This window comes from Panthera pardus, unplaced genomic scaffold, assembly GCF_024362965.1.
Source record: "Panthera pardus isolate Hobbes unplaced genomic scaffold, ASM2436296v1 HiC_scaffold_20, whole genome shotgun sequence".
In the NCBI taxonomy this organism is placed as follows: Eukaryota; Metazoa; Chordata; class Mammalia; order Carnivora; family Felidae; genus Panthera; species Panthera pardus.
Genome location: NW_026526766.1, coordinates 55917468 through 55936818, shown reverse-complemented (window position 1 = coordinate 55936818; position 19351 = coordinate 55917468). Strand labels below are relative to the sequence as shown.

At 43.1% G+C, this 19351-nt stretch overlaps 1 protein-coding gene across 5 annotated transcripts; it reads left to right on the top strand.

Moving 5' to 3' along the window:
* The first annotated feature begins 231 nt into the window (after nucleotides 1-231).
* CUNH9orf24 (chromosome unknown C9orf24 homolog) lies at nucleotides 232-18961 on the top strand. 5 transcript variants are annotated; one of them, XM_019424123.2, is made up of 7 exons: nucleotides 232-570; nucleotides 12882-13026; nucleotides 15113-15228; nucleotides 16464-16539; nucleotides 16751-16980; nucleotides 18290-18376; nucleotides 18802-18961. In XM_019424123.2, the coding sequence occupies exons 1-6, from the start codon at nucleotides 436-438 to the stop codon at nucleotides 18374-18376; spliced, it is 789 nt and encodes a 262-aa protein (XP_019279668.2). In that variant the 5' UTR covers nucleotides 232-435; the 3' UTR covers nucleotides 18802-18961. The 5 variants fall into 5 exon arrangements, with proteins under 5 accessions (XP_019279668.2, XP_019279665.2, XP_019279666.2 ...); XM_019424120.2 differs by having other exon boundaries at nucleotides 235-570; nucleotides 16751-16985; XM_019424121.2 differs by having other exon boundaries at nucleotides 238-570; nucleotides 15116-15228; nucleotides 16751-16985.
* Nucleotides 18962-19351: the final 390 nt, after the last annotated feature.

The following is a 19351-nucleotide window of genomic DNA, read 5'->3' as shown; positions in this document are numbered from 1 at the left end:
GGAGCCTGTTTCAGATTCTGTGTCTCCCTCTCTCTCTGACCCTCCCCCCCACCCCGTTTATGCTCTGTCTCTCTCTGTCTCAAAAATAAATAAACGTTAAAAAATTTTTTTTAAATAAATAAATAAAGAGGCTTGAGGCAGTAAGAGGCTGGGGGTGGGAAGGGAATTGGATCTCCTCACCTCTCCAGGGATGGGGCTGAGCCAGGTGATATCATAATGGGCAGTGCCCATCCTAGAGGGGAAAGCAGGGTGGGGTAGGAGCAGTAAGGTTGTAGGGGAGAGAAGCTGAGAGATCCTCCATAGGAGGGGTCACAGCAGCTAGCGGCACCTGCCGGGGTTGGAGGTGTGGGCTATCTGGGAGGGGGTGGAGGTCACTGATGTCTTACAGGAGTCCTTGGTAGGTAAAGCCCACCACGACATCCCCTAGACCTCACTATGTTCCTCTTCTCCCGTAAGACCAAGACCCCCATCAGCACCTACAGTGACTCCTACAGGGCTCCAACCTCTATCAAGGAGGTCTATAAAGACCCACCTCTGTGGGCCTGGGAAGCCAACAAGTTTGTGACCCCGGTAAGTGGGGGCTGGGTGGGCTGGCAGGCCAGAGTGTATGGTCATGTGTGTCTGAATGACTGGTAGTGTGTGGTTGTCATTATGTGTTTGTAATTATTTGTAGCTGTGTGTGTGTGTGTGTGTGTGTGTGTGTGCATACACACACATGTGTGTGTTTTATTCATTTGCCTAGTCATGGAATTTATAATAATATATAAAATAGTACAAATTCTGCCCTCATGGTGCCCTGTTACCCCAACAGAGGAGGGGAAAGATAGATAATTATCAAGAAATAAACAAGTTTTATAAATTATCCAAAATGCTATGTAGGAAATAAACAGATTAATGGAAATAGAAAGTAACCAGGCAGAACTACTTAGAGAGGTCATGGAAGAGCTCTTTCTCGTGGTGACATTGAACTGAGACTGGAAAGGTAAGAGAGAAGAACTAGCTCTGTGAAGAGCTCAAAGAATAGGGTTCCAGGCAGAGTGATCAGAAAATGCAAAGGCCCTAAGGCTGCCTGTGGGATATGCCAGGAAATGTGCTATAGGCATGTTTTCATGAATATGTATCACAATCTTCTTGTGTCTGTATGTCTGTGCTTGAAGGTAAGTGGTCAAGTGGGTCTGTGCTGCTTTCACAAGATGGAGACAAGATCTGTGAGTCTACTTGTGACTCTGCTTAAGAGAATTTATCTGTGTGTACCATCCAACAAATGGTGAGTATCTACATGTGCCAGGCACAATGCAGATACAACAATGAAAGCCCAGGCTGTGCCTTTGAAGAGCTCTCAGCAAACAAGGAAACAAAGTAGGGTTGCCCAGTGGATGTACTGGTACAAGAGCTGGAAAGGGGAAAGCATTCCTGGGCAGGTCTACTAAAAGATACTGAAGGAGGAGGCTTCCAGCAGAAAAGAGTTATGGGAAAGGGCAACCTAGAGACAGGAATCCACCAGGAATTAAGAACCGGAGCAGAGAGAGAGGCTAGCCTATGGTGAGAGGAGCCACAGTGGTAGGAGATTTGGAGGCAGAGTTGGGGCTCAGGGCTAGGCTCACAGTGAGGCGGTGAAGGATGAAGGAGGAGGGTATAGGTGAGAGATAAGGAGAGACTGTGACAGTGAAAAAGGAATTTTTTTAATAGGAGAGAATTTTTAAAATAATGTTTATAAAATAAATACATGCTCAATGCAGAAAATTGGGATAACTCAGACAAGCACAAAGCAGAAAGGCCTATAATCTCACTATCCAAATTAACCATTGTTAATTTATTATTATATGCCCTTTCAGGAAGTGAATATCTTTTATGGAAATGGTGTCACATTGTATACTAACATTTTGAATCTTGCTCTTTTCACATAACCACATATCCAGGTACATTTTCTTGTGTAAAAATATTCTATAATGTCATTTTAATGACTCTATGGTATTTTATTTTATGAATGTACCAAAATATATTTAAGGAATCTTATTGGAAATTTATATTATTTATAAAATTTTGCTAGTATAACCGTTTGTGTACATCTGTAGACTTCAACTATTTTCTTAGGATAAATTCTCAAACATGAAATTGTTGGGGGAAATGATATACACACTTCAAAAACCTTTGATACACACTTCAAATTGCTATAATAAGGGTTATAATGATTTACGTGCCCATCAGAAAAATATGAGAGTGCCTGCCTGCTTTTTGACATTCAATAGGAGGGCATTTTAAAAAGTAGAACAGCTTTTGGTCACCATCTAGATATAAGGAAGAGAGGACAGATAAGGAATACTCCTGGGTTTGGGGCTCTGGCAACTGGAGGAGTAGTTCTATCAACTGAGATTTGGAATTGCAGATTAAAAAGAGATTCAGAGTTCATTTTGGGACAAAAATATTCAAGGACTTCCAAGAGATATCTGGTGAGTAGTTGGATATACTTATGTGAAGCAAAGGGAAGAGGTTTGGCCTACAGATACAGATTTTGAAATCAACATACCATGGTAGCTAAAGTCATAGGAGTGAATGAGATTGCCAAGGAAAAGTAAGAAGGAGGTCAAGGGTGGACTTCAGAGAATATTGATTGTTTAAGTGGAAAGTAAAGGAAGAAGAGCCATAAAAGGAGACTGGGTGATAGGAGGAAAACCAACGAGAAACCAACAAAGACAGCATTATTAGACAAAGGTCAGAGTCAAATGTCGACACAGATGTGGATCTCTTGGATGTAGTAACCCTTAGTAATCTGGCCAGACAGCTTCAGTGAGTGGAGAGGTGTGAAATCCAGACAGCAATGAGATTAAAAATGAAGGAAAGGCTTCTCCTTCTGGTAGTATGGTGAACTAGAAACTCTAAAGGGCCCTCCTGCTTCAAAACGACTAGGTCTTGCATAACAGTTTTTATGTTGTTTTGGACTTTCATGGAGATGAGTGGTAAGTATACTTAGAAGGAGGCCCTGAGGATGAATGCCAATATCAGCCCTATAAGCAGGAGTTTATAAGCTAGCTGAAAGGTGAAGAAACTAAATCTTAAACTCCAAACTGAACCAGAAAATTTAGTGATCTCTGGGTCCCTTCCCCCACAATACACATACACACACACATGCACACATGATGAATGTATATCTTCTGTAGTGGAAAATATCCTGAATGTAGGCTTCCAAATATCAGAGTAAAGTCAATCAAATCTGAGTGCACAATAAGAGATAAAAGGAAACAAACCACCATATGACAGCAGAAACAACAGATAACAGACTAAAACCACCAAGGACTTCAGATATTGCATTAACAGTTAAAGAATACAAAATAATTATTATGAAATATTAAAAATAAAATATGATGGGGCGCTTGGGTGGCTCCGGCAGTTAAGTGCCCGACTTCAGCTCAGGTCATGATCTCATAGCTCGTGAGTTCGAGCCCTGCGTCAGGCTCTGTGCTGACAGCTCAGAGCCTGGAGCCTGTTTCGGATTCCGTGTCTCCTTCTCTCTCTGCCCTTCCCCACTCATGCTCTGTCTCTCTCTCCTTCAAAAATAAATAAACATTAAAAAAATTCATTAAAAAAATGAAATCATCAAAATGAGCAAGCAACAAGTGATTATATTTTTTAAAGACCAGACAAATGTAAAAAAGAACCAAATGGAAATTTTAGAAATAAAAAATATACGTGTTAAAACCAAAAACTCAAATAAAAATAAAAAACCAAAAACTCAGTGGATGGGTCAAAGGGCAGATTAGACACAGTTGAAGAGCATCAGTGAAATGACAGAAACAGAAAGACATTCCATGCTCATGGATTAGAACAAATATTGTTAAAATGTCTCCACTATCCAAAGCAATCCAAAGCAGGATTTAATGCAATCCCTATCAAAATACCAACAGCATTTTTCATAGAACTAGAATAAACAATTCTAAAATTTGTATGAAACCACAAAAGACCGCAAATAGCGAAAGCAATTTTAAAAAAGAAAACCAAGCTGGAGGCATCACAATTCCAGACTTCAAATTATATTAAAAACTGTAGTAATCAGGGGCACCTGGGTGGCTCAGTCCATTGGTTGACTGACTCTTGGTTTCGACTCAGGTCATGATCTCATGGTTCGTGGGTTCAAGCCCCACGGTGGGCTCTGTGCTGACAGTGTGGAGCCTGCTTGGGATTCTCTCTCTCCCTAGCTCTCTGCCCCTCCCCCTGCTTGTGCTGGCTCTATCTCTCTCAAAATAAATGAACATTTTTTAAAAAGCTGTAGTAATCCAAACAGTATGGTGCTGGCACAAAAATAGACACAAAACAATAGAACAGAATAGAAAACCCAGAGATAAACTCACAACTATATGGTCAATTAATCTTTGATAAAGCAGGAAAGAATATCCAATGGAAAATGGAAGTCTCTTCGACAACTGGTGTTGGGAAAATGGGACATCAACATGGAACAGAAAGAAACTGTACCACTTTCTATACACAAAAAGTTCAAGTGGATTAAAACATAAATGTGTGACCTGAAACCATAAAAATCCTAGAAGAGTACACAGGTAGTAACCTCTAACGTTGCCTGTAGCAATTTTTTTCTAGATATGTCTCCTGAGGTGAGGGAAACAAAAGCAAAAGTAAACTATTAGGTCTACATCAAAATAAAAAGCTTCTGCATGGCAAGGAAACAATCAACAAAACTAAAAGGAAACCTTACAGGAGATGCCTCAGTGACTCAGTCAGTTAAGCTTCAGACTCTTGGTTTTGGTTCAAGTCATGATCTCATGGTTTGTGGGATCAAGCCCTGAGTACAGTTCTGCACTGGCAGTGTGGAGCCAGCTTGGGATTCTCTCTCTCCCCCTCTCTCTGCCCCTCCTCAGCTCTCTCTCTCAAAGTAAATGAATAAACTTTTCAAAAAAATTTAATTAATTTAAAAAAATTTAAAGGCAACCTACAGAATGGGAGAAGGTATTTGCAAATGACATATCCAATAAAGAGTTAATATCTAAAATATATAAAGAACTTTTAAAACTCACCCACAAAAGAAATAATCCAATTTTTAAATGGGCAGAAGACAAGAACAAATATTTCTCTAAGGAAGACATACAGATGGCCAACAGACACATGAAAAGGTGTTCATTATCACTTACCATCAGGGAAATGCAAATCAAAACTACAATGAGCTATTACTTCACGCCTATCAGAATGACTAAAATCAACAACACAAGAAACAACAGGGGTTGGTGAAGATGTGGAAAAATGAGAACCCTCTGACACCATTGATGGGAATGCAAACTGGTACAGCCACTGTAGAGGTTCCTTAAAAAATTAAAAATAGAACTACCCAATGATCCAGCAATCACACTACTAGGTATTTACCCAAAGAACACAAAAATGCTAATTCAAAGGGATACGTGCAGCTCTATGTTTATAGCACATTATTTACAATAGCCAAGATATGGAAGCAGCCCAAGTTTCCATCGACTGATGAATGAAGATATGGTGTATATATATATATATATATACAATGGAATATTATTCAGCCAATAAAAAAGAGTGAAACCTTGCCATTTATAATGATATGGATAGAGCTAGAGGGTATAATGCTAAGTGAAATAAAAACAAATACCATGGTTTAACTCATGTGGAATCTAAGAAACAAAACAAATGAGCAAAGAGGAAAAAAGAGAGAGAGAAAGAAACCAAGAAACAGACTCTTAACTATAGAGAACAAACTGATAGTTATCAGAGGTGAGGTGGGTTGAGGGATGGGTTAAATAGATGATAGGGATTAAGGAGTGTACTTGTTGGAATGAGCACTGGGTGATATACAGAATTGTTGAATCACTATAAAGTACACATGAAAATAATACAACACTGTATGTTAACTAACTGGAATTTAAAAAGAAATGTTTTTAAATGTCAGTGAAATGAAAGAGCAAAAGAAATTTCCCAGAATGCAGCACAGAGACCCAGTGTTAAAAAATATAAAAGAAACATTAAGCAATATGAAAAGACAGAAGAAGATCCCATACACATCTACTCAGAGTCTCAGAAGGAAAGAGCAGAAAGGAAAATAGGCATTATCTGAAGAGAAAAAGGCTCCAAATTTTCCAGAACTAATGAAAGAAATGAATCCACAGATATAGAATTAAATAAAAGGAATTTCACACTCTGGTACCTCACAGTGGAACTTCGTAACACCAGCTTAAGAGATGACCTTAAAAACAGGCAGAGGAAAATTATTTTCAAATTCTCTTCCTTCAAGAATAAAAGTAAGATAAAGATATTTACAGGCAAACAAAAACTAAAGTGTTTACTACCATCAGACCTGTAATAAAAGAACTTCTAAAGGCCGTACTTTGGGGAGAAGGAAAGTGATCACATAAGGAAGGTCCGAGATGCAAAAAAGAATGGTGAGCTAAGAAATTAGTAAACATAAGATAAATTTAAGCAACCAATGTCAATGAAAATAATTGTGATTTTTAATTTGTTAAATTTAAGAAAAGAGCCAAAATTTGGAAAACAACATGAGATAAGTTGCATATTGGAAAACAATATCATGTAAGATGCAAAGGTAAGAAAGGAATACAACAACCTTATTATTTACAGATGATACAGTTGTATTATTAGAATAAGAATTTAGAAAGTTGGGTGAATATAAGATAAAAAGTCAATGACATTTCTTTTTTTTGACATTTCTCTACATTAACAGCAAATATTTAGAAAGCATTATTTTATTTTGTTTTATTTTTTAAAAATTTTCATGTATTTATTCATCTTAAGTAATCTCTACACCCAACTTGTGGATCAAACTCATGACCCCAAGATCCAGAGTGGTGTGCTTTTCCTACAGAGGCAGCCAGGAGCCCCAGGAAGCATAATTTAAAATATATATCTATATAGGGGTGCCTGGGTGGATCAGTAGGTTAAGCATCTGACTCTTGATTTTGGCTCAGATCATGATCTCACCGTTCATGAGATCAAGCCCCCCATCAAGCTCTGTGCTGACAGCGTGGAGCCTGCTTGGGTTTCTCTCTCTCCCTGTCTCTCTGCCCCTCCCTCACTCATGCTTTCTCTCTCTCTCTCTCTCTCTCTCTCTCAAAAATAAATATTTCTAAATAAAAATTAAAAGATATATACACAGATACATACATATATGTATATCATTCTAGCAAGAAGAAACAAAAGTAAGTAGAAATAAATCTGTGTATAAAACTATATGGATAATATAAAACTTTTAATACTTAAGAATATAAATAAATGGAGAAGTATAACATGTTTTTGGATTGGAAGAATGACCAACATAAAAATTCAAAGCAATTCTCAACAGTATTTTTTGAAGACTTTGAAAAGCTGTTTCTAAAATTTATAGAGGGGTGCCTGTCTGGCTCAGTCAGTAGAGAATACAACTCTTGATCTTGAGGTCATGAGTTCAAATCCCACCTTGGGTATAGAGATGACTTTTAAAAAAATTGAAATTTATAGAGAAAAGCAGAGGCCCCAGAAATAACTAAAACACACCAGAGAAGGAGGAGATTTGCCCAATCAGAAAGTAGTATTATTACTAAGCTATAGAAATTTATAAAGCATAGTATTACTGTAGGGACAGCCAAATTGATTGATAAAGAATGAAACAGATCAGATACGGAGCCATATATAAATATATATGGGAACGATATACAACAGAGATGATTGAAAGTAAAGCTATGGGAAAAGATATATCACACTTGGGGTAGCATTACAAATCAGTGGATGGGGGAGAGATAGACTATTCAATGAGACAATCGGTTGTCCATAAGGATAAAAAGAAAACTGATTCCTAACTCACACCCAACTCCAATAGCAATTCCTGACAGATTAAAGGCTTAAATATAGAAAGTAAAACTATAGCTTTTAGAAGAAAATATAGGACATTATCTCCATTATCTTAGAGTATGATTGTATTTCTTAAGTTACAAAAGTACTACATAAAAGAAGAGATTAATAAATTCATATATGTTAAAATTAAGAACTTCTGTTCATTAAAAGACACTATAAAGAAAATGAAGATACAAGCCACAGAAAGAAAATATTTGCAACATGTAATTGACAAAGGATTAGTACATGGAATATACAACTATAATTGTCTGGGCTAAAATTTACATATGTATTTTGACTCTCTCCTGAAACTCTCTAAAACTCCTGTAAATGGAGTTTAACACATAAACTCACAAGAGTAGTAAGAGACAGAAGGGACAATGGTAGCAAAATTTCAGAGGCTTGAAAGTACAATAAATAAGTAGTACCTGACAGCAGATCTGAGAAAGCGGAATCCAAGCCAGCAGAAGGGAACACAAGACATAATTCAAATTAAAACTGCAGAATTTTCAAAAAAGCTCAGGAATTGGTAATACTAGGCTTCTCTGTAACTGAAGATGGGAAAGAACCAAGGCTAAAATAAGGATGTTTTGAAAGCCATTTAAGAAGCAGTTAAACCCGGGGCATCTGGGTGGCTCAGTTGGTTTAGCATCTCTTGATTTCAGCTCAGGCTATGATCCCAGGGTCATAGGATTGAGCCCCACTTCAGGTTCTGTGCTGGGCATGGAGCCTGCTTGGGATTCTCTCTCTCCCTCTGCCCCTCTACCTCTCTCTCTCTCTCAAAAAAAAAAACCCCAGCTAAACCCACTAATCCCCTCTTCTATTCCATGCCATGGGGTGACTGCCTGCCCCACCTCTGCAAAAGTTAGAAAGCTTATCTTTTGGTGAGGATCTCAGGCCCAGTTGAGAGCAGGGTACCATATTGAAAACAGGTGAACCTCTACATACTGAATCCTAAAACCCCCAGCACCTCTCTTCTCCACTAGGTTCTCAGAACACTGGCAGCCTAGGTCACCACCTGCAGGCTAGAGATTGAGTCTCTTATGAAAGATCTGATCAGCCCAAGAGGAAAGACCTACAGATACTGACAGAATTTGACAAAAGTAGTTTAGCCAAGCCATCCTACAATGATTCTCATGGTTGATAAAGCCCACCCACAGCTCAAAGCCTCCAGTAAGCTTTTTTAGTCTCCCACTCATAAACATGAGTAGACAATCAAAAATACACACATCTTCCCTGATGAACATGGATGCAAAAATCCTCAACAAGATATTAGCCAACCGGATTCAACAATACATAAAAAAAATTATTCACCACGACCAAGCGGGATTTATAACTGGGATGCAGGGTTGGTTCAATATCTGCAAAACAATTAACGTGATTCATCACATCAATAAAAGAAAGGACAAGAACCATATGATCCTCTCAATAGATGCAGAGAAAGCATTTGACAAAATACAGCATCCTTTCTTGATAAAAACCCTCAAGAAAGTAGGGATAGAAGGAGCATACCTCGAGATCATAAAAGCCATATATGAACGACCCAACGCTAATATCATCCTCAATGGGGAAAAACTGAGGAACAAGACAGGGATGTCCACTCTTGCCACTGTTATTCAACATAGTATTGGAAGTCTTAGCCTCAGCAATCAGACAACACAAAGAAATAAAAGGCATCCAAATCCGCCAGGAGGAGGTCAAACTTTCACTCTTCACAGATGATATGTTACTCTATATGGAAAACTCAAAAGATTCCACCAAAAACTGCTAGAACTGATCCATGAACTCAGCAAAGTGGCAGGATATAAAATCAATGCACAGAAATCGGTTGCATTCCTGTACACCAACAATGAAGTGACAGAAAGAGAAATCAAGGAATCGATCCCATTTACAGTTGCACAAAAAACCATAAAATACCTAGGAATAAATCTAACCAAAGAGGTGAAAAATCTATACACTGAAAACTATAGAAAGATTATGAAAGAAATTGAAGAAGGCACAAAAAAAAAAATGGAAAAAGATTCCATGCTCCTGAATAGGAAGAACAAATATTGTTAAAATGTTGATACTACCCAAAGCAATCTACATATTCAATGCAATCCCTATCAAAGTAACACCAGGATTCTTCACAGAGCTAGAACAAATAATCCTAAAATTGATACGGAATCAGGAAAGACCCCAAATAGCCAAAGCAATCTTGAAAAAGAACACCAAAGCAGGAGGCATCACAATCCCAGACTTCAAGCTATACTACAGATCTGTAATCATCAAGACAGTATGGTATGAGCACAAGAACAGACACTCAGATCAATGGAACACAATAGAGAACCCAGAGATGGACCCACAAACATATGGCCAACTAATTTTTGACAAAGCAGGAAAGAATATCCAATGGAATAATGACAGGTTCTTCAGCAAGTGGTGCTGGGAAAACTAGACAGCGACATGCAGAAGAATGAACCTGAATCACTTTCCTACACCATACACAAAAACTCAAATGGATGAAAGACCTCAATTTAAGACAGGAAGCCTTCAAAATCCTCGAGGAGAAAGCAGGTAAAAACCTCTTTGATCTTGACCACAGCAACTTATTACTCAACACGTCTCTGGAGGCAAGGGAAACAAAAGCAAAATTGAACTACTGGGACCTCATCAAAATAAAAAGTTTCTGCACAGCGAAGGAAACAATCAGCAAAACTAAAAGGCAACTGACAGAATGGGAGAAGATATTTGCAAATGACAGATAAAGGGTTAGTATCCAAAATCTATAAAGAACTTATCAAACTCAACACCCAAAAAACAAATAGTCCAGTGAAGAAATGGGAAAAAGACATGAATAGACACTTCTCCAAAGAAGACATCCAGATGGCCAACCGACACATGAAAAAATGCTCCACACCACTCATCATCCGGGAAATACAAATCAAAACCACAATGAGTTACCACCTCACACCTGTCAGAATGGCTAACATTAACAACTCAGGCAACAACAGATGTTGGTGAGGATGTGGAGAAAGAGGATCTCTTTTGCATTGTTGGTGGGAATGCAAGCTGGTGCAGCCACTCTGGAAAACAGTATGGAGGTTCCTCAAAAAACTAAAAATAGAACTACCCTACAACCCAGCAATTGCACTACTAGGCATTTATCCACGGGATACAGGTGTGCTGTTTCAAAGGGACGCATGCACTCCCATGTTTATAGCAGCACTATCAACAATAGCCAAAGTATGGAAAGAACCCAAATGTCCATCAATGGATGAATGGATAATGGAGTATTACTCAGTAATCAAAAAGAATGAAATCTTGCCACTTACAACTACGTGGATGGAACTGGAGGGTATTATGCTAAGTGAAATTAGTCAGAGAAAGACAAAAATCGTATGCCTTCACTCATATGAGGACTTTAAGAGACAAAACAGATGACCATAGGGGACGGGAAACAAAAATAATATAAAAACAGGGAGGGGGACAAAACAGAAGAGACTCATAAATATGGAGAACAAACTGAGGGTTGCTGGAGAGGTTGTGGGAGGGGGGATGGGCTAAATGGGTAAGGGGCATTAAGGAATCTACTCCTGAAATCATTGTTTCACTATATGCTAACTAATTTGGATATAAATTTTAAAAAATAAAAAATAAAATTTAAAAAAATCAATGGGAAAAATTTAAATGGTTCTATAAAAAAATACAGACATCTGAGTAAAGCCTCTGAGGGAAAATTGATAATGTCAATGAGTTCTTTTAAATGACTCTGTATGTGTATGTGTGTGTGTATGATTGTATAGCTCTACATCTGTATGTGTGAATGTATGTATGTATGTATGTATAAAGGTCAGGGGAATGCCAAGTCATGGGGCTCTTTTACTCATATGGAGTACGACTGTGCAGGGGTCTGCCCACAAAACAAAACCTCAGCTGGGCACAGAGATCCAAGAAACCCCTCAGCTGCAAGGTTTTCAGGGAAATAGGGACACCAGGTCTAATCTTGGCCAAGAGAAGACTTTGCCCTTCATATCATAAGGGAGAAATGTGGGTACACATTTCCAGCACCTTGCTTTTCCACTATGTCCACCACATCCCAGCACCTTGCTGCCCACTATTAGGAAGTCCTTTCTGGTCTCTGACTTTGCTGATTGTCCCACCTCTGTAACCCAGCTGCCTTTTCATACAGCTGCTTGCAGAGATCTACTGTATCACAACTAACTTGGTATTCTGCCCTCAGCTGAGAACAAGGGAGCCCCAAAGGTAGGTCTTAATCAGGAATTCCACAGATCTAGCCAAACAAGGGTTTGGGAGAGGGTTTGGGAGGGTTGTAGGAGATAAGACTAAGATGAGGTAAACCCCAAGAAGCAGAGGGACCCAGGGCCTCAAACAAGAGGAGGAAAAAGGTCAGGGTAGGATAAGGACTAGCGCAAAGTGAATGTCAGGGTCAAGGGTAATATCAGTGTCAACATCAGAGCCACAGTAGACTCAGGGTCAAGTTGGAGTCAGGGAATTCAATTTTAAATTAGGTGTCCTTCCAGCCCCATCCTACATATCCTTCAAGGTGCCAGATTTCCAGAGAGCACTCCCTGTCCAAAATACCTGCATAAGGTAGCTGGATCCAAGGACAGCCAGCTTTTCCCGAGGCTCCAGGTTATACCAGGGGTCTATTGGTCTATTGGACACCCAGGCCCTGCTCCCAGATAGCACACAGTCTGGAAGAACGAGGACAGAAATACCCAGCTCTTCCCTGAAAGATCTCCCAGTCAAGAAAAAGACAGAAATGAGAACATCAGAAAAGCACTCTGAGGACAAATGCCTGGCTCCAAGCCTGAGCCTTAGATAGAAAGAAAGGAGCAAAGTGTAATTCAAACAAAAAAAAAAACTATGCAGAGGGGGCCAAGACTGGCATGAGGATCCCTCTGGCATAGGGAGGAGTGTTGACCCACCTGGGCTGACTTTCTCAATAGGGGCTGTATCTGAGTCCAGCAGGACACCAAGGCTGGAGCCTCTATGAACCTAGCTATTTCCTCCCCTCTCCCTTTGCCCAGGGCCTGACTCAGACTATGCAGCGCCACGTGGATCCTGAAGCCCTGCAGAAGATGGTCAAATGTGCTGTGCAGGACTACAGCTATAAGAGTTCCATAGCAGGCCACCCCTACTTTCCTGAGAAATACTGGCTCTGTCAAGAGGAAGGTAGGTCCTCACCCCTTACTCAACTCTGACCCCACTCAGTGACCTCAACAATGACCCTTAACCTTAGTCCAACTTGGATCCTGATGTCCACCCTGATCCCATATCAACTTTATCCTCACCCATAATCTGGGCTTCTCCAATCACCTCCACCCCAGCTTGACTCCCAACCACCTGACCTGGCCCTGTTCCTGACCCTATTCCTGACCCTAGAGGAGGAGACCCAGGCCCTGACTTTTGGGAGTTTCATACCTGTGCCAAAGAACCAGAAGATGCCTGGGTCTTATCCCTAGAGAGATGGAGGATTAACCTCCTCCAAACAAATCCCTCCAGGTATATTCCAGTGCCATCTTTTCCCATCTTCTTAGTGACCCTCTTCTATCACTGTCCCCATCTCTGCTGCATCTCTCTGCCCTAGCACACCTCTTTCCCCTCAACCGGAAGCCTTTTCTAATCCCTTCCTTCCTAAAAATTCCCTTAGTCCTCCCCTTCTCAACTAAGATTCTTGGAAACATAGTCTACACTCGGTGTCTCTACTTCCTTACTCCTTCTTACACCTTATGACAAATTATCTTTCCCATTTGGTTAGATGTTTATGAGGTCTCCCCATACATTCCAAAAGACCAGAGTCTTGTCTCATTTACAGCTGTGCCCTCCATCTAGAACACCATCAGGCCTAATAAGTATTTATTGAATTAATTGATGATAAATATTTATCCAGTTGAAATTGGGAGTCTGAATCTCCTACACTCAAACATTAAAACTGCTCTTGTGTAGTTCTAATTACCACATCCATGGGACTTTTCAATTTTTACCTTATGAGACCTACACTATGCATTTCAGTCTCTGACCACTCTTTCCTTCTTGAAATTCCTTCCTTCCTCAGCTTCTCTGATGCTTCATTTGCCTGGGTCTCTTATCCCCCCATCCTGGAAATGTGGGGTTCCTCGGGGTGCTAATCTGAGCCCTCTTCTCTCCTTACTCCTCTCCTAAGACCATTTTATCTAACAATGTCTTAAATGACAACTCTCTTTATTTCTATCCTTGACTTCTCACCAGAATTCCACTCTCCATCGGATTATAGTCAACTTTACCTGAATGTCCCCAAACACCTCAAACTTAGTATTTCCAACTCACCAATCCAGAACTCCAAATTCCAACACACTGCCCCACCCATAAACACACCTGCTCTTCCTCTAGGGTTCCTACACCTCCTTCCCTGGTGTCTCTCACATGTGTTCTTTCAGAGTGTTAGGGTAGTAGATCACAGATGGCCTTTAGGATAGACTTAGATGACTGGGTGAGTGGGGCTTTGAAGGATTTTTAGGTAGAGAAGTGTCTTGGTCTGATTTTCATTTGTGAAAATCTATGTAGAGAGTGGATTTAGGATTTCAAGAGGAGACAGGGAGGTTAGTAGGCTAATTGTAATAATAGTTTTCTATGTACCAGGCATTGTTCCAAGCTTTTTACATATATTAACTCACTGAAATCTCACAACAACCCTGTGAGGTATATCGTACTATTACCCCATTTTAAAATTGAGAAGACTGAGACACAGTGAAATTAATTAATTCAGTCAAGGTCATATAGAGCTAATATTTGGCAGAGCTGAGATTTGAACCCCAAATGTCTGTGGAGTTCATTCTATTAATCACGACATGATATTGTCTCCTGCTTATGGTACTGAAGAGATACAGAGGTGAGATCATGGGGGACTGGAAGAGGGGATAGATTCAAGTGATTTTAAGGATGCAGAATAAGCAAATTTTGGAGCCTGGATGTGGAAGATGAGAGGGAGGAATTGGGAGAAGGATCCATTTTCAGGCTGGCTGATTCAGAGAGGGTGGTGCCAGGATGCAAAGTGATCAGCTCAAAGGATCCAGACCCCACTCAGGAGCTTGCCTTAGGTGAAAAATGGCCTACATCTCAGTGTCCAAATATGGGGACAGGCTGGTCTTGACTGGCCTGAGGGATATTAGTAAGAGTCCAGCTTTGTGCTGGGGATCAGAGGAGAAACATCTAGGGAGACCTGGATCCTGGGGTAGAATAAGGAATAACAATGTCTTATGTCTCTACCCCTATGATCAAGTAGACAAATGCAACCCATACTACCTATGTGGTGACCGGTATAACACATGGAGGATGGGACCTTACAACTGTACCAGCTGGAACAAACATACCACATGCCTTCCCCAGCTACCTAAGGTATCTACTGTGACCAACCCAGATGCCTGGGGTCTGGGACACACACCTCCCTCCCCTTTTAAACCACAGTGACGGGGCGCCTGGGTGGCTCAGTGGGTTGAGAGTCCAGATTTGGCTCAGGTCATGATCTCACGGTGCATGAGTTCGAGCCCCGTGTCGGGCTCTGTGCTGACAGCTCAGAGCCTGGAGCCTGTTTGGATTCTGTCTCCTCCTCTCTCTCTCTCTGCCCCTCTCCTGCTCATGTTCTGTCTCTCTCTCTCTCTCTCTCTCTCTCTCTCTCTCAAGAATAAATAAACTTTAAAAAAATGTAATAAAATAAAAAATAAGAAAATAAACCACAGTGACCAATTAGTTCCTCATCCCTTTCCCACCAGCAATGTTCCAGGGCTCTTTCCCAAGTGTGAAATTAGGGTTTGTATCTTCTAGGGGACAAGGGAGCCCAGGAATGGAGCTGTATGAAAAATTCCTGGTCCCCTGGATCCCAAGCTTTGGTGGGGCTCTGTGGGGACACAACTAGTGTGCACTCCCTGACTTGCTACCTTCCTGAAGCTTACCACCTGGCCCCTTCCCACAAGGTCTAGCCAAGAAGTCAATGACCTGCTCCACTCTCCTCTCCTTTATGATGTGAGCATTGACAATTGGAGGGAGATCAAGGCCACCCAGTGGCAGTGTAGATAGATACAGAAGAGTCTTCTAAGGAGATAGGAAGGAGCCCAGGCCGGAGGAAAGAGGAAATTTGAGAGGATGGGAGGCCAGAGCAGAGGTTCTCAACTGTAGGCTGATGGCTGAGCTCGGGTTTACTGAACACTTGTGAATCAGAACTTCCTCAAGAATCAGAATTTTTCACAAGTTCTCCAGGTGATTCTGATGGACAGGCAATATTGTAGTATTGACACTTCCTCTCCTCAATTAGAGACACACCGAGACACAACCACACAGAAGCTAGACAAAGAGAGGTAAAATCAAAGGCAAAGGCTGAGGCAGGGTTGCAGAGGTCCAGGTCCAGACCTGTCCACCTACAGCTCCACTTCCTTCCCTCCCCTTCCCCTCCCCGGAAGCAGAGTAAATGCGTTGCCGGGTGACAGTCCTAAACACTCAGAGCCTGGGAGAGTAGGGGATCATCTGGAGGGCAGGAGAAGACATGGCCTGGAACTGGTCCAGAGGTTCAGGGAGGACCCCCAAAAGGAGGAACCCTTCCAGGTCAGAGTTTGAGGTACCATGTGTGCCACTTCCAGGAGGCTGGAATGGAGACAGCTGTTCGAGGAATGCCCTTGCAGTGCCCTCCTAAGCCGGAACGACTCAATGCCTACGGTAACAGATGGTGGTCGGTGGTGGGGTAGACCAGAAGGACGGTGGGATGGGACCTAGGGGACTGAGCAGAGGATAAAGGTTCTATAGAGGGTGTAATCCTGTCTCTACCTGTCCCTGTTTTTATCTCCATCTCTTCCTGTCTCTGACCCTGTCTCTTCCCTTTCCTGTAACTCTGTATCTGGGTCTCCTGGGCTTGGGGCCGCGGACGTAGAGCGTGAGGTGGTGGTGAATATGTTGAACTCGCTGTCACGGAACCAGCGGCTGCCGCAGATCACTCCCCGATGCGGGTGCGTGGACCCGCTGCCGGGCCGCCTGCCCTTCCAGGGTTATGAAAGCTCTTGCTCAGGCCGCCACTACTGTCTACGCGGGATGGACTACTACGTGACCAGAGCACCCTGCACGGAACGCTGCCACCGGCCTTTGTGCGCAGAGCAGCCGACTGTAAGGTTCGCTGGGCAGCTCCAGCCTTAGACGGGCCCGCTCCCGAACAAGCCCCGCCCCCCGGGGGGGTCCAGTTTACCGCAGCTGTGAGTGCCCTATCCCTCACCAGTTCTAGCTCTGCCCTACCCCTATGCCAGACCCTACCCCACTTGCAGCCGCCTCTAACCCGTACTGGGCCCTGTCCTGTTCTGCCCTCCGGCCCCAGGGCCTGGGCTGAGCCCTGAGACCGGAGAATCTGCACGAAGATTCCCCCAGGTTCCTGGCCCTATCCGTCCCGAACTGGGCTCAAGGTCAACCTGGTTCCTGTACCTGTTCTAGAGGCCCCACCCGGAAGGTTGTGGGGTTGGGGGGCGGAGGGTTGTTTGTTTTTTGTTTTTGTTTGTTTTGCTTTGTTTTGTTTTGAGGAAGAAACCCTCTGCACACCAGTCGGTCGCATCCCCTTCCCACACTCCGTTCCCTATCTGGATACCAGGTCCTGGAGACGCAGGTTCTAGCCTGCGGAGTGCCATGTGTGCTCAAAAAAGTGGCTTGTGTTCCTGGGTCTTGGTCACTGTCGACAACAGGCAGGGTCATTGCCCCGTGTTATGTGAGCAAGGAAATAGTAACCGCATTACCAGAGGGGCCCTGACCTCGGAGCACCTCTGAAAGTGGACAACTTAGCGTGTTGCTGTTGAGGAAACAGACCCGAGAGCTCAGCTACAACCTTAACTGCAGCGCAACCTTCTCCCTGCACCAGATGGCAGTCGAAGTGGGCTGAGTCTGGGAGAACTCCAAAGTCCGCTGGGGGTCTTAGAGAGCTTGGGAGAGGAAGGGGGGGTCCTGGATCCTGTTCCTAACCCCTGGTGATTCCCTCCCCGCCACCCCCCCCCCCCCAGCCCTTTCCCAGAGAGTCTGATTCATTGTGCGAGGCTGAGTCTCATCCCTCACAAGGGCAGAGGGGCGGGGGGAGCGAGAAAGTTCCTGAGCCTTAGAAATGCCGTTAGTGCTGGAATAGCTGCCCTTCAGTGGAGAGGATCCGGGGGCTCCCAGGTCTTCAACGACTGGAGCCCAGCCCTCCCCAGAGTCCACCGTGCTCCATGGCCCAGCCTGGGCGGCAGAAACGAGGCCTAACGAGGATAGGGACTTTCAGATGTCTTCCCAGAGGTGATACTTCCTTCGGTGGGGTCTTGAAGGGCCAAGAGGCAGGAGGGGAGGATCTCCGAGCCATAGGACTGACACCTGAAGCGCTGCTAGGAACCTTGGTGTGGGTTTGGGAATAGGATTAAATCAGAAGGCTCGACGTCCTCCTGCCCAACACTTCCTCTTCCAGGGGTGTATCGCCCTGCGAGCACCGGCCCGGAATGCAATGTGCTGTTATAACTCCCCCGCCGTCATACTACCCTTGTCCGAACCTTAGGTAAGTCTGGCGGAAACACATTGCAAATGCGCTTAGCGCAGCGGGGACCGCGGAGACAGTTGTCCGCTGCGATGCACTGATTGGAAGATACCACCAGGGGGCGCTAGTACCATGGGGACGTCAAAGCTGGCAAGGGAATGGAGAACCCCATGAGAGGGCACGGAGGCTGGCATGGAAGGGTCCACAGGTTGGCAGTGGGGCTTAGACTCAAGAGATCAAAGCACTAGGTTCAGGGCTTGAAGATAAGAAATTAATGTCAGGGAGTGTGTATTGGGAATCAGAAATTTAACAATAGAATCTAAGATCAGGAGGTCAGTGTTAGAGCATGGGGCAGTATTAGGGGCAAATGTTGGGGCACAGTTAGCACTGAGAATTGGAATCAGACCTATGAGGGTCTAAAAGAACTGACCCATTTCTCCCCACAGATGGGACACAAGTCACTTCAAGAAGACTGGTGGCCCCCAAAGAAACAACTATGTCATCCACCCTGAGTTTGTGTCTGAAACCTATCCTGATTGCCACTGCTGGTAGAGCCCAGGCTGGTGGGGACAAGGGGGCTGAGCAGTAAATAAACTCTTCACCCCAGAGGCTGCTTCCTGCATCCTTACCCAGCAGGATCTGGCAGTGAGGAGCCAGTCACACAGGCCTCTGCCAAACCCCCTCCGAGCTGTAGTTTCTCAGTCATCCTGCCCTGAGCCCTCCCTGCCCCCATCTCAGTGTTTCTCTTTGGTGGCCCTGAGTGCCCTCCTGATAGATAACATCAGCTGGTGATCTCCCCTCCACCCAAACTAACGGGTCTACCTAGCCATGCAGGGAGGGCCCAAGGACCTCACACCCAGGAGGTCCCTCCAGCTGACATTTCTTCAGTATCTCCCAAACCTAGATGTTCCCTCACTGCCACATCTCAGTGGACCCAGAATCTTCCATTCTGCAGTCAGAGACCTATCCCTATACCCAAAGCTCTTGATCTCTTCT

What these genes read in the sequence shown, in the direction of transcription:
- CUNH9orf24 (XM_019424120.2), top strand. Translation starts at nt 436, where the DNA reads ATGTTCCTCTTCTCCCGTAAGACCAAGACCCCCATCAGCACCTACAGT. An exon ending in GCAGAGCAGCCGACTGTAAG is followed by an intron (nt 16,986 to 18,289) that starts GTTCGCTGGGCA and finishes TTCCTCTTCCAG; the next exon opens with GGGTGTATCGCCCTGCGAGC. An exon ending in TACCCTTGTCCGAACCTTAG is followed by an intron (nt 18,377 to 18,801) that starts GTAAGTCTGGCG and finishes TTCTCCCCACAG; the next exon opens with ATGGGACACAAGTCACTTCA.